The 18,663-nt window shown below is 47.3% G+C and overlaps 1 protein-coding gene across 6 annotated transcripts in view; it reads right to left on the minus strand.

Annotated features, from left to right (window-relative positions):
• LOC101840301 (mitochondrial import inner membrane translocase subunit Tim8 A-like) overlaps positions 1-18,381 on the minus strand; it is a 32,437-nt gene extending 14,056 nt beyond the window's left edge. For 2 of the 6 annotated variants that reach the window (XM_040742443.1, XM_040742608.1), the window contains exon 1: positions 17,998-18,381. In XM_040742443.1, coding sequence (XP_040598377.1) covers positions 18,014-18,337 — 324 coding nt within the window. In that variant the 5' untranslated portion in view covers positions 18,338-18,381 and the 3' untranslated portion in view covers positions 17,998-18,013. Of the gene's footprint in view, positions 1-516; positions 610-4,955; positions 7,352-8,549; positions 8,654-15,399; positions 15,607-17,997 lie in introns of those variants that run through there. The other 4 variants (XR_005876140.1, XR_005876145.1, XR_005876153.1 and 1 more) reach the window with 4 other exon arrangements.
• Between the last annotated feature and the right edge of the window lie 282 nt (positions 18,382-18,663).

Genomic DNA, 18,663 nt, shown 5'->3' on the forward strand with positions numbered 1-18,663 from the left:
CCTGCAGACACTTGGATAATCACGGCTGACACTCGACTGTGAAGCATGTAAGAGTAAAGGACTTGCCACTGCTGCAACTCTATCTACACCTTGAGTTACATCCCCATCGATGAAGCAAAATAAGGAATACCAAAGTGCAACGACGCAATGCTGTCCCTGCTACAGATGACACAATGTACTCTGAAGATCCAGACAACAGCTGAAGATCTATGGTGAGAACCCAGTGGTGGCTGGACACAAAGTTAATAAGTAAAGTCAACAGCTCGACACTCCTTAGGACAGACAGTGCTAAGGTTGGAATACAAGATGTCTCCACAGGCTCCTATGCTGAAGGTTTGACTTCCAGCTGGGGACACTATTCTGAGTAACACTGGAAAACTTTAGGAGGTAGGGCCCAGCTGGAGGAACACACTGGAGCGTGACTTTGAAGAAGACCTGCTCTCCCTGACCACTCTTGCTCTGCTTCTGCTTCATCTTCCCTCTCTGGTGACAAAGTTCCCTGCTGGTGTCACTCACCTGAGATTAAAGATTAATATTCAGCGACAACAGGAACCTCAAGAAGACGATGCTCAGTGAAAGCAGCCAGACTGCAAAGGCTCCAAGCTATGCCTGCGTGCCGAAAAAGGGGTCTGTGGTGAGAAGCAGACCGAGGGGCTTGCTGGGGCGGGGATGGGACCGGGCAGCCGCAGGGATTTTGGGGGATGACGGGAGTATTCTAGGACCAGACCGAGGTGATGGTGTGACGACTTCGCATCTGCTGAGAAAGTACCAAATCACACGTGAGAAGTGCACCCGTGTGTACACTATCCCCCAGTTACACGCAATGGGGGTAGAACCGGGCCGCTTTCAGACAGGTATTCTGAGAGTACTGGATAAAGGAGGCGGTTTGTACTTCTCAAGGGAAAGATGCCATCCACGGTGTCAAACAGCTGGGCTCCCTCGGCACTAACACCGAGCAGAACTCTCCCCTGGCCAGGGCGCCCAGCATTTCTCTCCCCCAGGGCTGCAGGGTGACACTTGTGCCATGTGCTCTGCAGAGCACTGGGAGAAAGCTGGCCGTCTACAAGTGCTGGGAAGGGCGTAAGGCCAGAGGGCACTCATCCTTTCTTTGAACATCCCTTCCCCCACTCCCCTTTCTGTTCTTACATCTCCCTGCTTCCTCTCCTATCTCCTCTCTAATCCCTTCCTGCCTTCCCCAGCTCCCACTGACTCAGGTCCTGGGTACTATCTCCCAGGTTAAGTCTTGTTCTAGGGGGCAGGTGATGGCAGTGGGCAGAATCAATCTGGACTGTCTCTAGAGTTCTCAGACCACTGAGAGAAGAGAGATGACAAGATAACCGTGCCACATAGCAGGTGTCTGACGTGAGAGTCTAGCCTACAGTGGATGACAAGATAACCTTGCCACATAGCAGGTGTCTGACGTGAGAGTCTAGCCTACAGTAGCCTTCTTAGCCGTGGTGATAAGAGGTGGAAGAGTGGCCAGGTGAGGAACAGAGACGCTGGGACAGTGAGTGACACTGTGGGGTGTGAAAGGTAGGCACTGCTATTTGGGGGACAAGTTGAGAGGGGGAGATAAGGGAAAAGGGGGGTGCCTTGTCATTCTCCCAATAATCTCCTGGCTGTTTCCCTTTCTACTAAAGTTGGTCCCCAAGAAACTTGCAGCGTAAATGAACTCAGCAGATGCTGTCAAACACAGCAAGACATGGGGACCTGGTCCCCTCCACCTTGTTGCCACACCTTCTTCTGATCAAAAGGAGACCTTGGTCTCACCTGTGGTGGGGAGGGAGGGGGCATGTGGGCATGGTGTAGCTTGAGCCTCTTGAAGCCTCAGGAAGGCACAGCTGGCTGTCCTGGGGTGAGACTTGCTCTGTTGTGTCAGGTGCTGCCGGCTGTCGAAAGGCTCCTAAACTAAGGTCCTAGTCTCCAGGAATCCCCTGCCTCCCTGAGCTGTTGGGGGACCTTGCAGTCAGGCAAGATAGAGCTCGGGGCTTTGGAAGGCTGGGAATGTTTCCTGTGGGGTGGGGGTGGGGACCTGGTTTTGAACTACCCCTCGAAAACTCCCCAGAGCCCTAGATTTAGAGATCACCAAGTATTCTGAGTACATTTCCTCCCCCTCCAGCCGCCCCTCCTCTCCGTGGCCCTTCTATTTTGGTTCTTCCTCTCCTGAGTGTACACATGAAAAGCACTATTGAAACACACACACTCACCCCCACCTCTCTCTCACACACACATACACACAAAAAAGAATTCTGAAAAATGTCAAACCACAGGTCCTTTCCCCAGCTCGTCTTTTAAGTTTCTAGGTTTATACTATTCCTGGCTGACCCCAAAGCACAAAGGGTCAAATGGGGCACCCTTGGTGAACACAGGAGAGGTTAAGATGAGTGTTTCTAGCTCCCTCTATGGTATGCTGAACTCGGGAGGTAGAAGAGTATACTCCTTACAACCAGTAAAATGTGGGCCAAAGGAGGTAAGACCAGCAGATGAGAGTGCGACCAGCTCAGTAGCTGAGAGGTTGAGAAACGGGGACTGGAAGCCCATGCCAAGCTCTAACTCCAGCTCTTGTGGGACCATCCGCAATGTGTCTGAGGGTACTTGCCCTTTTACACAGTTTCGTTCTAGGTCTCAAAGAACTGAGGGCCCAAGTTCTCTAAGAAGCCCCTGATGCAGAGAATGACCTTTCTTTCCTGTTCTGATGCTATTCTTTTTGTTGTTGTTGTTGTTTTGTTTTGTTTTTTTTAAAGACACTAACATGATAACAAAGCTCCTATAACTGGTTAAAACAGGAAAAAAAAAAAGACACTGGATCTCACTGATTTAGCCCAGGCTGGTATGGGAGTCATGGTATACTTCAGCCTGACCTTAGACTCCTACTAATCCGTCTGTGTTCACCTCCCAAGTGCTGGGATTACAGGTGAGAGTCACAATACCTGGCTTCAAATTCTTCTGAGTAAGGTCCACAAAAAATGTTCTCAAACACAATATGACTAGATAAAATGGTAGATTCTATAGTACCTATATTGCCACAGTTTTAAAAATTAAACTTACTGTGGACTTCAATGCAAAGTCTGAATAAGGTTGCACATATTCGTAGTTTCCCCTTCTTTTGGGACAGGCTCTCAGCTCAGTGTGCGTTCCAGGGTGCCTCCTGGGATTACAGGTGTGGGCTACCACATCGGCCTCTCAATGTTATTGCTGTTAATTTTTTTTTTGTTTTTTCCAGACAGGGTTTCTCTGTGGCTTTGGAGGCTGTCCTGGAACTCCCTTGGTAGTCCAGGCTGGTCTCAAACTTACAGAGATCCGCCTGCCTCTGTCTCCCGAGTACTGGGATTAAAGGCGTGCGCCACCGACGCCCGGCTTGCTGTTAATTATTTTTACTGCCAGGGATAGAGGCTCATTCAACATGAGCTCAAGGCCAGCCAACCGAGGCTGCATATTAAGTCCCAGGTCAGCCTGGGGTTCCAAGTGAGTACCTAACTAAAAAAAGAGCAAAAACATGTTACCATTATCTGTTATAATTGTGATGGTGTCAGATGCCAACCTACACAAAGGCTCCAAGCCTGAGCTGTATCTTTACTGTCATTTCTTTAGAGAGTTATTTTATTTTTAAAACGCTCTAATGTTTGTGTTTGTGCACAGGAGTGCGAGTGTTCCCTGACACCAGAAGGTGTTTGATTCCATGGAAATGGAGTCACACATGGTTCTGAGCTACCCAACATGGGTTCTATATGAGAGCAGTGTGTGCTCTTAGCTGCTGAGCCATCCTGCCAACACGAGGATTTATTTATTCTTACTCATGTGTATGTGTGAATGTGTACCTGCCACATGTGTCCAGGTGCCCGTGGAGGCCAGAGGAGGGTGCTGGATTTCTTGGAGCTGGAGTTACAGGCAGTTATGACATAAAGCTGGGAACCAGACCCAGGTCCACCGAAAGAGCAGCAAGAGCTCTTGACGGCTGAGCCACCTCTCAAGCTCAGTTATTTCTGGAAAAAGTCTAACTACACAACCACAGAGGGAAAGGGCCCTGTTGGAAAACACTGATCAGTTACAAATGCCATTCCAGGGTTTCCCCATTTGACAGCCTTACTCTTCTACAGCGAGGCTAGCACTGAGCTCACTAGCCCCAAATCTGCCCTCAGAGTGCTGGGATTGCAATGGTATCCACCAAGCCCCACTTTCTCTTATTTTTGAGTATTAAAATATTTTCTCTCTTAGTATTGCTGTTTTATTTGTTGAGATATCTCTCTACATAGTGCTGGCTGTCCTAAAACTTACTATAGGCCAAACTGGCCCCCAACTCACAGAGATCTACTTGCCTCTGCCTCCCTGGGATTAAGGTGTGCTCCACCATACCTGGCTCTCTTTAGTATTTTTAAGAGCCTCTGGAGGCTGAACCTAAACATGTCCCAGAGCACAGCAATCCAGTGTGGCTGTCTCAGGGAAAGTGAGTGTGTGTGCTCACCCAATGGCGGGACAGGAATGTGCATGGCAGCGCCATTCACTGTGGTAGCCCCAGACGAGACGCAGTTCAGATGATATCAAATGGAGTAGAAAACCAAGTGCCAGCACATCCAAGCAGAGGGACAGTGTGCTAGTGAGTAGATGAACTGCAACCGTTACCACTGCAGACATCCCATCTGTCAGGGTCTGACTGTGACACCCCACACATGGCGACTTGGCAGCTGAGAAAGGCCCTGCCTTTCTGCTTTCTGTAAGAGAATTCTCTTATCTTGTTGGCCTGAAAATAGGTCATGAACCTCCATTCCATCCTACCCCCAGAGGCCAAGACGGGTCTAGGGTCTAGACAGAATCATATTACCCACTTTTGCTCAGCTGTACATGACAACTGATGATGGTTCATCAAAACCATCAACTTATAATACCATTCCTGGGTATTAACCAAGGAATCAACAAAGTCAGTGTACAGGGGAGGTGTCTACACAGCCGTTTATCATGGCCCCATTCATAATGGCCAAGTTACAGAATCAGTGAGTGAAGAGATGAAGAAAGGTGTGGTATAGACAGCAATGGGGTTTTACTCAGCCATAAAGAAGAAGATAATGCAGAAAAATGGAGAAAACAGATCATGTTAAAAGCAATAAAACAAATTCAGAAAGACAAATGTCACATATTTTCTCATTAAACTTTAAAAAAGGCACAAAAGTAGAAAGGGGGACCAATGCGAGGTTCATATGAGTAAAGAGCATTATACATGCATATATATACACACATGTATGCATATATTAAAGAGGTCATAACAGAACCATTTTTTTGTACAATGAATATACACTTTTTTTTTCTTTGAGACAGAGTCACTAGCTCAGGCTGGTCTCAAACTCTCTATGTAGTCAAGGATAACCTTAAATTTCTTATCCTCCTGCCTCCGTCTACCCAATGATGGGACTGTAAGTGTGAAGCACCAAGCCCAGTTTCTGTGATGCTGAGAATGGAGCCCAGGGCTATGTACATACATCTGTCACAAGGTTTCCTGTCCTGCTTGAGGACGAAGGGCAAGGGAGCTGAATGACCTTCCTGCCTTCTCAAATGCTAGTGTGACACATCTTGGGACAGTGTGTTCCAGAGGCTGCCATGCCCCTTTGAGGTTGAACCTGTGACAGGAAAAGCCGTAGGAAAGAAAGCGTGTTCACTTTAAACAGGGTGCACTGCTTCCTAACCCCTGAGCGTGGGCCTGTTAACAAGACTGTCCCACAAGTGCATCTACTCTTGATTCCACCGTTTGGTGAGGACTCTCACAGGGAGTAAGAGGTTCAGGGTCAGGGACTGAGCCGAGCCCAGGGATCTCCCCAGAAGTTGCTTTTCTGGCTAAATTTTTTGGTGGGGCATTTTCCTGTGAAATTTTCCCCAACTTCTCCTATGGCATCTGTCTTTGTTTTTTGGTTAATGTGGTGGGCACACAGGTCTGGTCTGTAGCTGGAATCAATGGTGGGTTTTTCTCTTAGCTATTGCCCTGTTTGGTGACTTGAACACAAATAGGACTTTTCAAAATTACTGACTGACAGAGAAAGAGAAGTAACAGGACAAAACTGCCACTTTCTCTTGAGTGCCAGGAACAAAAACTGGCCCAGCAGACAGACCCAATTCCCTGGGGGCATGTGGCTGGGCTTTAAGAACTGCTGGGAAAGGTTTACCTGGGAATTACAATTCCATGTTAAGTCTTGAGTAAGCACGTTCTAAAACAGTTTTCCTAGTGGATAAACATACAGAGGACCAGAGTTCAATTCCTAGCACCCATATGGAGGGTTATACCTGTCTGTAACTCCAGTTCCAGGGTTTCTGACACCCTCACACAGACAGACCTGCAGGTAAAACACCAATGATCATAGAATAAAAATATTAAAAAAAATCTATCCTGGCCTCGGACTCACTCTGTAATCCAGGTTGGTTTTAAACTCTCAGCAATCCTCCTGCCCTAGCTTCTCCCAGGTATAATAGGAGTACACTACCAAGCCTGGCCTTTCTTTTTCTGCTCCTCCTCATATTACTATTACTATCTATATTGTTATTATTATTATTATTATTACATAAGCAATGCTGTCAGGAACAAGCCATCTGGCCCCTTGATTGGCAGCTATCAGACCCTTCCCAGATAAGGAGGGGAAGCCTACAACTGCCCAGATTGGGCAGGAAAGGAGGCTGAAATTGGGGGTCACTTCTGTTGTCTCCCTAATAAGATATGAGGTTCACCCCTGCTGTTCCTGAAACCCCACGAGGTGGTCAGGGAGTTACCGGCAAGCACTATGCCATTTTTGTGAGACGTCAATCAAACACCTGTGTCTACTCTGTTTGAGTCATCATGTTAGTTAGCATGTGTCGATTTTACTGGAGCAGCTGATACTCAGTGACCGACGACTCTATTCTAGTTACAGGAAGCATCGCAGTTGTGGCTGCTTCAAGATGACACGGCCGATTGTAGCCTGCTCCGCTCTGGTGGGGGCCTTCCCAAAGGCAGCTGGGGCACAGTTGGTGACTGGCATCGCTCCTGGCTGCATTTTCCAGTTGGACCTGGTCCTTGGAGGCAGCCCTCCTGGGCACTACACCCCAGTGCTACAACAGGCAGCCCTGATAACAGCCTTTGCTGGGTGGTCTGCATTGCTAATTTACAGCGTTTATCCCAGGTACAGTGGATGTTGAGCTGCTTGCCTGAGAAGCAGATGAAAGGCCATGGCTTCTGGTCCCAGTCATGCCCCTGGGACAGCGGCTGGAAGTAACTGGATTCAGAAAGCGGTCAGGAGCAGAGCGTAACACCGAGTCTGACGTGTGTAGAGGTGAGAGGCAGTGGGGAGACGACAGGTGTCAGGCTCTGAAGAGCTGAGGTGGGAGAAGCAAGAGACTGCAAGAGACAAGCAGAGGGCTGCTGGACAGTCCAGTGGACAAGGAGCCTCTGCCAAGCCCAACATTCTAACTGCAACCCCAGAGCCCTGCAAGTTATCCCTGCATACATGCACTCCCCACACCCAACACACACACACACACACACAACACACACACACACACACATGCGCGTGCACACACACACACACGCACGCACACACACACACACGCACGCACACACACACACGCACGCACGCACGCACGCACACACACGCGCGCGCATGCACAATTTAATCACATTTTAGGAAAGGGATCAGTGCATGAGCCACCACTGGAGAGATTCCAGAAAGCTGCCAAATTATCAACTCTGGCTACTGCAGAATGACCAGAGGGCAAGGGACATCCATGACATCTGCCCTTGGAAGGGGACACTGCAGTAAAGGCCTGTATGACAAGCTTCTGCCACAGAGGACCTAGAATCCAGCCCTGGCTTTGAAAGTTTAGGGTTATGAATTCCTTTGCTCTCCACCCTTAGAGCTGTCTCTGGCTTAGGCACAAGATCTCATGATTCAGGGCAGAGGGCTTCTGGCTCTGAGGGCCTAGAGTTACAGCCCCGGTTCTCAAGACAGGGCATAGGCCTTATGCTTTGAAGGCCTGGCTCACAGGCACAAGGAAGCCCGTCTGTGCCTAGTCTCCATTTCCACCCTGAGCCTCCGTGACAAAAGTAGAGGGGACTCAGTTTCCACTGTGGGTAGTAAAGGGGGGGTATATCTTGTTTCTTTAAAGCCCTCAGGCTGGTCTGGGTCTCAGCAGTGTCAGGAGCTACCTGGTTGGCTACAGGTGGTTGTGCCTCTAGACTCCAGCTTTGTCCCTGGAAACACACCAGCTCTTAGGCAGCAGTCTCTGTGCTGCTCCTCCTCTGGGGATGAGGGTGGCTTTATACCCCCAGCTGCCACCCTCATGTCACACACCACACAGTTCTCTGTGGCCTGAAGGCCTCTCAGTTTCCATTTAACCTCCGGCTCAGAACTGCAACCTGCTTCTCTTCAGGGTTAGCACCAGGTCCAGAGCAGGTGTAGAAGGCAGGTTTGGAACAGCACCCGCTCGCGACCCTTCATCTATTAATTATCTCCCAGACACCTCTTTGGTATCAGCCTTATGCCAAGCCTGGCAGGACAGCAGTGAGTGGAGCTGTCACTCCATAAGTGGCTTTCTACCTGACTGAGGATGGTCACTTGAAGTGTACACTGACACAGACACATCGTGGGGGGTGGAAAGGGAACAGCTCATCAGGTGGGAGCAGTCAAGGAAGGCTGTCTTGCTGGAAGAGAACATACGCAGAGTTAACCAGGATATGCCGGAAGGAAAATACATGCCCTCCCCTCAAAGGCAGGAAACCTAGAGCCCGCAGAGCATAGCTAGCACGGTCACACTAGCATGGTCACACTCACATTCAAGGGTGGCTCTAATCAGTCAAGTGCATTAGTCTTGCCATGCTGGACTCAGGCCCTAACCCCTAGATGCAAACTCACAGACCCTGGGGCTTTTCCCTGCTCACCTGCTCATTTCCTCCTTTCTCTGGCCATGGCTGCTTTGGCATGCTCAGGGTCTACAACACCCAGCTCCTACACTTTACATGTGTAACAAGTCCTGTAATGAACACTACCATCCACGGAGCCAGGAGAGGAGCTCTTGTACTCAATTTCCTGCTGCATCTGAGATGGTCACCAAGCCCTCAACTACAAGCCTTTCTATCCGTGGGCCCTGGAGCCCCACTCACTTGCCCCAGGAGATATCTTAACTGCCACCAGGTAGACCCTGGGATTATAAAGGGACAAAAGATGTAACGTAGACTACTATGCTCTGAGTACAAATAAGAAATGAGAAGGCCAGGGAATGGCCCTCTGAGGCTAAGATCCCCCACAGCCCACAGATACCGCCTGTCCCTCTATTATAAGGACATCATTAGCTCTGGAAAACAGAATGGTGTCAAATCTATAGGGCCACATTTGGGGACCAGGTCCTTAAGATAAGATATCAAGTATACCAGTCACCTCCACCCATAGGAAGGACTTTAGGCTGGTAATCATGAGTCAACAACAGAAGACAGAGCTAAGACAAGGATCTTCTGGGTGTTCACTAACCAAAACTTGGAGTCCAAAGCCGGAGGCCAACACTAAAAGGGCAACCTCCACCCCCCCCCACTGGCAGTGTAGACCCAGGGCATTATGGGAACTGGGAATTCTCAAATCAAAGGGCATTATGTACGGTGAGTCACCTGTCCTCTTGACCAGAGAGGTCATGGAGACCCTAGGAGGTGGACTTTAACCAGCAGACACTATACGAAGAGGAAGGTCATTGGAGAAGAAATGTTCTCATTGCTGTCATGAGAGGTCACATAGTCAACAGCGTGTCACAGGCCGGCACAAGGGGAAGGGAGAGCTGAAGGAGCCAAGGGCTCCCTGGGGACCCTCAGAACCCCACTTCCAGCTCTCCCTGCTTCATGTTTACAGTCGAAATGTGAGCACTCCACTTCCTGCCCCAGCCGCCTGCTGTCACGTCTCCATGCCATTATACACTCCTTCTCTCTGGAGTCACCTTTGGTCATGGTATTTTGTCACAGCAACAGAAAAGTAGCTAATACAGACACCTCCAAGACCAGCCCAAGCAGGCACAGTAAAAGCTCTGTGCCTTGTGTGTGACAGGGCTGTACCCTGCAGCCAATAAGTAATACAGTAACCTACACTAGAAGGATGATGGCTCTCGGCTCAACTAAGCTCCAAAGTGTGACTTTCTAACTCTGTAACTTCCTGTTCTCAAAGTCTTTATGAAACAAACCCAAAGCCATCTCTATTCCAATGCTGACTCCCTCTCTACAGACTCATGATACAGGAAAAAGGTCTCCCAGGGCCATTTTATCTGACCTGGGCCTTTGTGTGCTCTCTTCTTTTCCAAACAAAAAGTGATATTTCGGGCTAAGTTCTGTTTATTTAAGATGTACATTTTGTACCATGTTTCAATAAAAAGTCTTCCCTTTAAAATGCAAATTTAGGATTGCTTGGCTGTATAGATAATTTGGGGCAATAAAAATATAATAAAAAGACGGACATAAGACCACTTATAAGTCAGCAAGTGAAAAACCCAAAATGAAAGCTGTACGATTTTGTTTTTAATCTACATTTTAGTATATGAATGTGCATAAATGTATACATCTACATGTAAACTTTCATCTATACATGTGTCTGTAGGTTATGTACTTGTTACCTCATTGATATGGGACAAACTGAACTCATAAAGTTAACCTAAATGCTTTTTTCTTCTTTATATTTACTTATTTATTATGTGTATATATGTTGCATACACACACACACACACACACACACACACACACACACACACACACACACGGTCAGAGGACAGCTTGCAAATCTGCCGTTTCAGGTACAGGACTGAATTCAGGTTCTGAAAAATGGTAATGCCCAGGCTTATAGGGTTATAAAGCTTTAAGTTCATGCTATGATAGTTAAATTCCAGGTATGGTGTACCTGCCTATAATCCTGGCACTTGGAAGGTGGAGGAAGAGAATCAGGAGGTCAGGGCTAATGAGAGCTGTCTCAAAACAACTACAGAAGCATCTATACAAAGTTAAGTCATTTTCACTTAAGGTCTGGGTCATTCCTAAATAAGTAAAAAATAACAAAACATCATTAATCATATGTTGAAATTTTACACACACTTCAACATTTTGCTTTGTTACTTTAAACGAGTTTAAACATATTGGGTCTATTTCCACATTTGAGGGTGTTATGAAAACAGCACATACTTTATAGATTTGTAAGCTGGTCTGTACAAGGTGCTGGCACACAATGCTAAGGGTTATGACTGAAACTCCATCTGAGAAGGGAAACTGCTGTTTTTAGTAAAGTGTCTTAAGGGAGAGTACTTCCACAGCTATTCTGAGACAGGCTTCACTGTGCAGCCTGAAAGTACATCACCTTGACTGGATTCAAACTCAGGACCCTCCCACCTGATGCTCTGCGTCCTGCCTGCTGGCATTACAGACATGTGCTATCACACAAGGCCAAGAAAGGGTAATTTTTATTTGTCTGAGAGAATTTCATACGATCAAGATGACAAGGACAAGGGGCGGGAGAGGCAGCTCGGCAGTTAAGAGCACTGGCTGCTCTTCCAGACGACCTGGGTTTGATTCCCAGCACCCACACGGAGGCTCACAACCACCTGCAACTCCAGCACTGAGATCCAACACCCTTCCCTAGCCTTTGTGAGTGCTGCACAGACATACTTACAAGCCCAGTCCCCCACACGCACACGCACGCACACGCACACACACACACATACACTCATATACACACATACACAATACACATATGATGGGGTAAGTCCTTCTGTGTATATTTTGTCCTATTGGTTAATAAATAAAGCAGTGATGGCCAATAGGGAAGCAAGATAGGTGGGACTAGGAATCAAGGAAGATTCTAGGAAATGTAGTCAAGAGTGGAGAGTCACCATGTGATCCCAGGAGGAGAGAACACAAGTCTGGCGCTCTCGGTAAGATAAGACCTTAAAAAATATATATTAGTAATTATGGGTTAATAATTAAGTCAGAGTTAGCCATTAAGAAACCATAGCAAATGGCCAACAGCTTCATAATTAATATAGTGTCTCGTGTGTTATTTGAGGGGCAGCTGGCGAGAAAGAAAGCACAATACATAACGGCACCTGCAACGTGTGGCATGAATTTCCATGTAGAATGACAAAAGCTTAAAAGGGATTTTAGAAACAGAAGAAGAGAGAAGCACGACTTCTTGGTAGCAGCACTTTCTCGGGTGGGCTCTGTTTTGCTAGAGACAAGCAGAGACTTGCACAGCCAGTGCTGGTGGTAAACTTATGCCCACCATCTTGGAAAGACAGAAGCTTTGATTTTAGCAATGTTGTTTAGCAGATAATAGACACGTGGCCAAAAAAACCCATAAAGATTCACAGTAAAGTCAGAATCAGATGAAGTAAAACCTCTAAAAGGTTTATAGTGTGTTTAAAAATACACTTAGGCTTCAAAGAGAAAAAGAAACAGGATAATGACTGGGTGTGGTGGCACAAGCCTTTAATCCCAGCACTCCAGAGGCAGAGGCAGAGGCAGGCAGGTGGATTTCCAGAGAAACCCTGTCTCGGAGAAAAAAAAATGAATAAAAGTAAAAGAAATAGAGATTTATTAATAAAACAAGATTTATTAAAAATCATGTAAAGATGGAAAATACGAGAGAGTCTGGATACTTTATGCTATTGTGTTCTCTTTGAATTGTTTAAGTGCTGTGAAAGGAGCAACAACTGCTAAAAGACATTTGATTATCAATGCTGGTGATTTAATCCAACTTATATATTTTGAAAATGCTTTGACTTCTAAATTTAAGTATAAGACAGGTTACTTGGGAAAAGAATTTCTGCTTGTTTCCACAGAAAATGTAAAGCTATGGATTCCTTCCACACTTCTATGGTTTGATGAAGCAAGACCCCCTGAAATAGTATCCCGGGTGATTCAACATCTAAGACAGCTGAGGTGATGCAGCCGTGCAGCCTATAAAAAGAAGGACCTGGCCAGGTTTCTGTGTTTTGTCATGATCTCCATGGTATGGACAGTGCCCCCAACCAGCAGGAAGCAGTTTGGAATGAACAATGCCCAAATTCCCAAATATTGTTTATAAATGTTTGTTTTCATTTAAATGGGGTTGCTTATAAATGGTAAAGATCACAGTCAATTTCTTTTTAAAGGGAAAAAAGGGAATATGATACAGAAATGAATACTTTGTATTGGTATGGATTTTCGGTTTTTGATACAAATTTAAGGTCAGTTTTGTGATGTGTATATTTCTCCTCTTGTTAGATATTGTGTTTATACAGCTCTTTCAAAAATGTAATGTATAAGTACAGATTACAGATAGTTTCCTATAATAGTCAAGACTTATAGTTAGGTTAGTTAGGTTTTCTAGATATACAGAGATGTATTTGCCACAGATATTCTTCAAACCTTTCAAAGACCTACAGAATATACAGCATTTAAATGGTTTAGGTGTTTTTCATGATAGTGAAACACAACTACTTCTGGCAAACTAATTACATCTGAGAGGAAGATGAGTATCAGAGAAACTCGTTATGGAGTTTGCTTTCAACATGGCAAGATGAGCCATGTAGGCAAGAAACTGCTCTTGCCTGGACTGTTTGACTGTTGCTATATAAACTGGACATGCAGGACCCACAGGAAAGTGACTGCTGCTAAACTTACAAAACAAGATGAACAGTCCTACAGGGTTCCTGTTTCATGGAAGAGTCTGCCAGACATTCTGCAGGACACAGAAAAATGACTGACAATGCAGGCGGACAGTTTAAAATTTCCTGCTTTAAGTCTGCCAGACACACTGTGGCCTATGGACTGAAGATGGATGCCCCAATGTTACAGAGGAACTTTGGGTGACTGTCCAAGTAGTGAGATGTGTTTGTCAATTCTAGTGTTTATATATGATCTTTCTGTGGTCTTTGATGGAGTTGAAGACAGATATAGATTTCCTTAGTTATGATAAAAGTTACATATAAGACTTTAGACTCACAAAGATAGGATAGATGACACTTTCTTTAACTCTTGCTAAATGTTAATGGACTAAATATTGTATTTATAGTTCTTGCTTAATAACTGCCTTGTTCTATATTTTACTCTGTTAAAATTAAAACCTTTCTTTTTATTTAGACAGAAAAGAGGAAATGATGGGGGACGTCCTTCTGTGTATATGTTTGTCTGACTGGTTGATAATTAAAGCACTGTTGGCCAATAGGGAAGCAAGATAGGTGGGACTAGGAGTCAAGGAGGATTCTGAGAAATGTAGCCAAGAGTAGAGAGTTGCCATGTGAACCCAGGAGGCACTCTCAGTAAGATAAAAATATATATTAGTAATTATGGGTTAATAATTAAGTCAGAGCTAGTCATTAAGAGACCATAGCAAACAGCCAACAGCTTCATAATTAATATAGGGCTGAGACAGCGGCAGGACCCAGGCAGCTGGTGGGAAAGAATGCACGGTACATACATACATACATACAAATATGCACACAAATATGGATACACACACTCATATACACACATACACACATATAGACACACACATACATACAATATACACATACACATACACGCATATATACATACACATACACTCATATACACACATACACATACACACACAAACATATACATACGCATTCACACATATATACACACATACACATATACACACACATCATACATACACATACACCCCAGATTAAAAGTAGACAACAAGACCAAAAACACCAGCAGGAGTAAAATTGTGCAACTGTTGCCTATTAAGGAATATATCTTACAATAAGACCTCCTGTTAGTGTTCTGAGATTAGGCTATGAAGCATAAGAAAAACAAAATTCAATTTAAAAAATGGACTCCTGCCGGGTGTTGGTGGCGCACGCCTTTAATCCCAGCACTCGGGAGGCAGAGGCAGGCGGATCACTGTGAGTTCGAGACCAGCCTGGTCTACCGAGTGAGTTCCAGGACAGCCTCCAAAGCCACAGGGAAACCCTGTCTCAAAAAACCAAAAAAAAAAAAAAAAAAATGGACTCCTGTGGGGACAACAGACCTTGGCCAGAGACGCACTTCCCCATCAGCCTGGGACCAGGCAGCTGTAAGACAATGTTTACTAAAAACATGTTTACTAAAAACAATACAATGCCCGGGGCAGTAAGTTTCTGAAAAGGACTGGCCCACAGGAACCTCCCTGTCCTTGACCTTTTCCAAAGACTAACCGCCTCTTCTGACACACGCAACCACCTCTGGTGTCAGGGTATATAATAACCAGCCAGAGTAGGAATAAAAGAGAGCCTTCTTCAGGAGCCTTCCGGTCTCTGTGTTGTCAATCCCCAACACCCTCCGCACATTCTTGGACAAAGCCTGCTCAGCGGGTGCGGCAGACTCCAAGTAAATACAGCCCAACAGTTCCTCCTTCTAATTCAAACCTCTCATTCACTTACATGGATTGGATAAGCAACAGAAACAAATCTCATCCTGGTAACAAGATGCCAAGACTAAAACACAGGACGGTTGACTGATGAGAGAGAGCCTTCCATGCTGTGAGTATATGCTTCTCTTACTGGTTGATGAATAACGTTGTTTCGGCCAATGGGCAAGCAGGATGTAGCCAGGCAGGAAGTATAGGCAGGGCTATCAGTAGGAGAAGTCTGGGAAGAGAAATGCAGAGAACGCCAAATAGCTGCTGTAGGAGTAACAGGGGGGGGGGGCGCCAGGTAGCTGCTGAGGGAGCAAGAGGTCTGGGCGTCACCAGTAAGCCAAGACCACGTGGAGATACATAGATTAGTAGAAGTGGGTTAATAATTAAGAGAGCTAGCCAATAAGGAGTGTGAGCCATTGGCCAAACCGTTTATAATTAATATAAGACTCTATGTGTTTATTTGGGACAAAACGGCTCCTGGCACCAGGAGGGGCAGAAACTGTGGACAGTTGGCTGATGAGCAATGTCTTCAGAGAAAATCATTCCAAGACAAGAGATGAAGTTCAAAAACAAGACAATGTCACACAGGAAAAAGGGGGGGGAAGGAGGGAGGAGAGGAGGGAGGGAAACAATGGAGTCACTTGTGCCAGCTCTTCCAAAATTAATGAACGCTGAGAGGTTACAAACCACAGGTTCATTTCTTTTAAATATTTATTTTATTTTACACGTACAGTTTTTAAACTTTATTTTTATTTCAAGAGTATGGTTTACCTGCATGTATGTCTGATCACCATGTGTGTGCAGTGCCCATGGATACCAGAAGGGGGGCGTGTTGGAGATCCCCTGAGACTGTAGTTACAGTTGGCTGTGAGTCACCATGTAAGGTGTTCGGAATTTAAACTGGTCCTCTGGAAGAGCAGCCAGCGCTCTTGATCACTGAGCCATCTCTCCAGGCCCTTATGAGGATGTAAGTGTACCGTGTGTAGAATGCCCCCAGAGGTGAGGAGAAGGTGTTGAGCCCCAGAGAACTGGAGTTATAAACTGTTCAGAGTCACCAGACAGGCACTGGTTCTCAGCAGAAGCAAAAAAAAAAAAAAAAAAAAAAAAAAAAGGAACAAGTTTCTTAGCTGCTGAGCTACCTAAAGGACCAGACCTTCACCCAGTTCCCTGCTTTGGCAGCCATGAGGGACTGTAGAAAAGACTGAGTAAGATGTGCCAGACCTCCTAGTCACTAGGAAGTCAGATACCCTCTCCATGTGGCAAAGAATCAATCGGAATTTAGCTGAATGTACTTTATGGTAACAGTGGGGTGCAGAGCATAGCTACTGCCCTGGGAGGGCCTATGGCCATAGCAACCAGTTGACCAATCAGCACAGGACAGGTTGTCCAAGCTCAGAAGTGCACCAATCCTGAGACTGTTGCAGACCCCCCCCCCCCCGCCCCAGACACACCCCTTTCTCTGCCCCAATAAAATCCCTGTCCTTCGGTCTCTCCACCCACTGTGTCTGACCGACTAGGAACCAACTCATTAAAATTAAAGACTCTTTGCCTTTACATCAGCACGGGTCTCCTGGCGATTTGGGGGTTCAGAATTTGGGCACAACACTACGTCTCCAGCCAGCGAGGTGACCTGACTGACAATTTTCATTTCTTAAGAAAATGCAGTATCTCACTATATATCCCAGACTGGCCTCAAACTTGCAATCCGCCTGCCTCCCTGTGCTAGGATTAAAAGCGCCTGTGTCCTCAAGCCTGGTTTCACATCTGCCACAATATAACATCTAAAACGAACTCACACAAGTGGAGATTTTTACCTGTGGGGGGTCCCGAATTACGGAAAGCAGTCCCGCTACCAAACCCCAGCAGTTAAGGAAAGGGGCCTTGAGAAAAGCCGAGCTTCACATATACCTACGCAGCTCTCCGATTGCCTGCCAACCACTTTTCCAAGATGACCGCTTACAACACAGCCCACGGGCTGGAGTGATGGCTCGGCAGTTTAAGGGCACTTCCTGGTCTCTCCCGGAGGACACCCTGTTCGGTTCCCAGCACACCTGCTTGGGCGTCCAACAACCACCATTCACAAGGGCTCCAGAGATGTGAAGCCCGCTCGTGGCCTCCACGAGCCAACTGCACTCAACCTGCACAGAAACACACACACACACACACACACACACACACACTGGCACGTAAAACGAAAGGAAGGAAGGAAGGGAGGGAAAAAACACAGCCCAGAGTTCAAAGAAAGAAAGAAAGGTAAAAACACAGCCCGGAGTTGAAAGAAAGAAAAAAAGGAAGGAAGGAAGGAAAGAAGAAAGAAAGGAAGGTAGGAAGGAAGGAAGGTAAAAACACAGTCCAGAGTTTCTGGTTGTTTCCCTCGAGGAGGCAGTAGCACAGGCGGATGCCGGAGTTCCGGGCCAGCCAGGCTACACAGTGACACCTGTCTAAGAGGAAAGAACGAGCAGCATAACTCAAACCCCCCACGACCCTCAAAAGCCCCTCCCCGGACACCAGAGACTCAATCCCTCCCGATTCTTAGCCCAAGTGGGAGCCGCGCCCCAGGGCCGTGTCCGCCCGCCACCAGCCCCGCAGAGCTCTTCGGGTCCCCGGCCGGCCTACCTACCCTTTCGGCAGGCAGGTCAGTCAGCCAGGCTTCCGGAGAGGAGCGGCCGGGCCCTGTGGGTCTGCTCCAGGCGGTTCAGGATGAACTGGCTGGTGTCGATGAAGCGCTCCACGCAGTTCACCAGGCAGACCTCGGCGCGGCGGTCCAGCCTGGGCCCGGGCTTGTCCACGCACTTCTCCCAGCACAGCTCGGTCAGGTGGTGGACGAGCTGCTGTGCCCGCTGCCTCTGCGTCTCCACCTCCACGAAGCGCCGCAGCTGCGGGTCTGCGGCGCCCGGGCTGCTCTGCGGCGGCGACGACGACGATGGCGATGGCGGTGGCGTCGACCAGGAGGCCTCCATGCCCGCCAGCCCCACGGACCGGAAGTGCCCCTGCCCACCCGCTCCCCGCGTGTCCTGACGACGGAATGGACCAGGAGGCCTCCGTGCCTGCCGGCCCCACGGACCGGAAGTGCCCCTGCCAACCCCCTCACCACGTGCCCTGGCGGTGGCGAGGCTTTCATGCGCGCTATACCCACGGACAGGAAGTGCCCCTGCCAACCCCCTCGCCACGTGCCCTGGCGGCGGCGAGGCTTTCATGCCCGCTATACCCACGGACAGGAAGTGCCCCTGCTAACACCCTCCCCATGTGTTCTGGCAGCGGCGAGGCTTTCATGCCCGCCAGCCCC

Source organism: Mesocricetus auratus, unplaced genomic scaffold (assembly GCF_017639785.1).
Source record: "Mesocricetus auratus isolate SY011 unplaced genomic scaffold, BCM_Maur_2.0 Super-Scaffold_2245, whole genome shotgun sequence".
In the NCBI taxonomy this organism is placed as follows: Eukaryota; Metazoa; Chordata; class Mammalia; order Rodentia; family Cricetidae; genus Mesocricetus; species Mesocricetus auratus.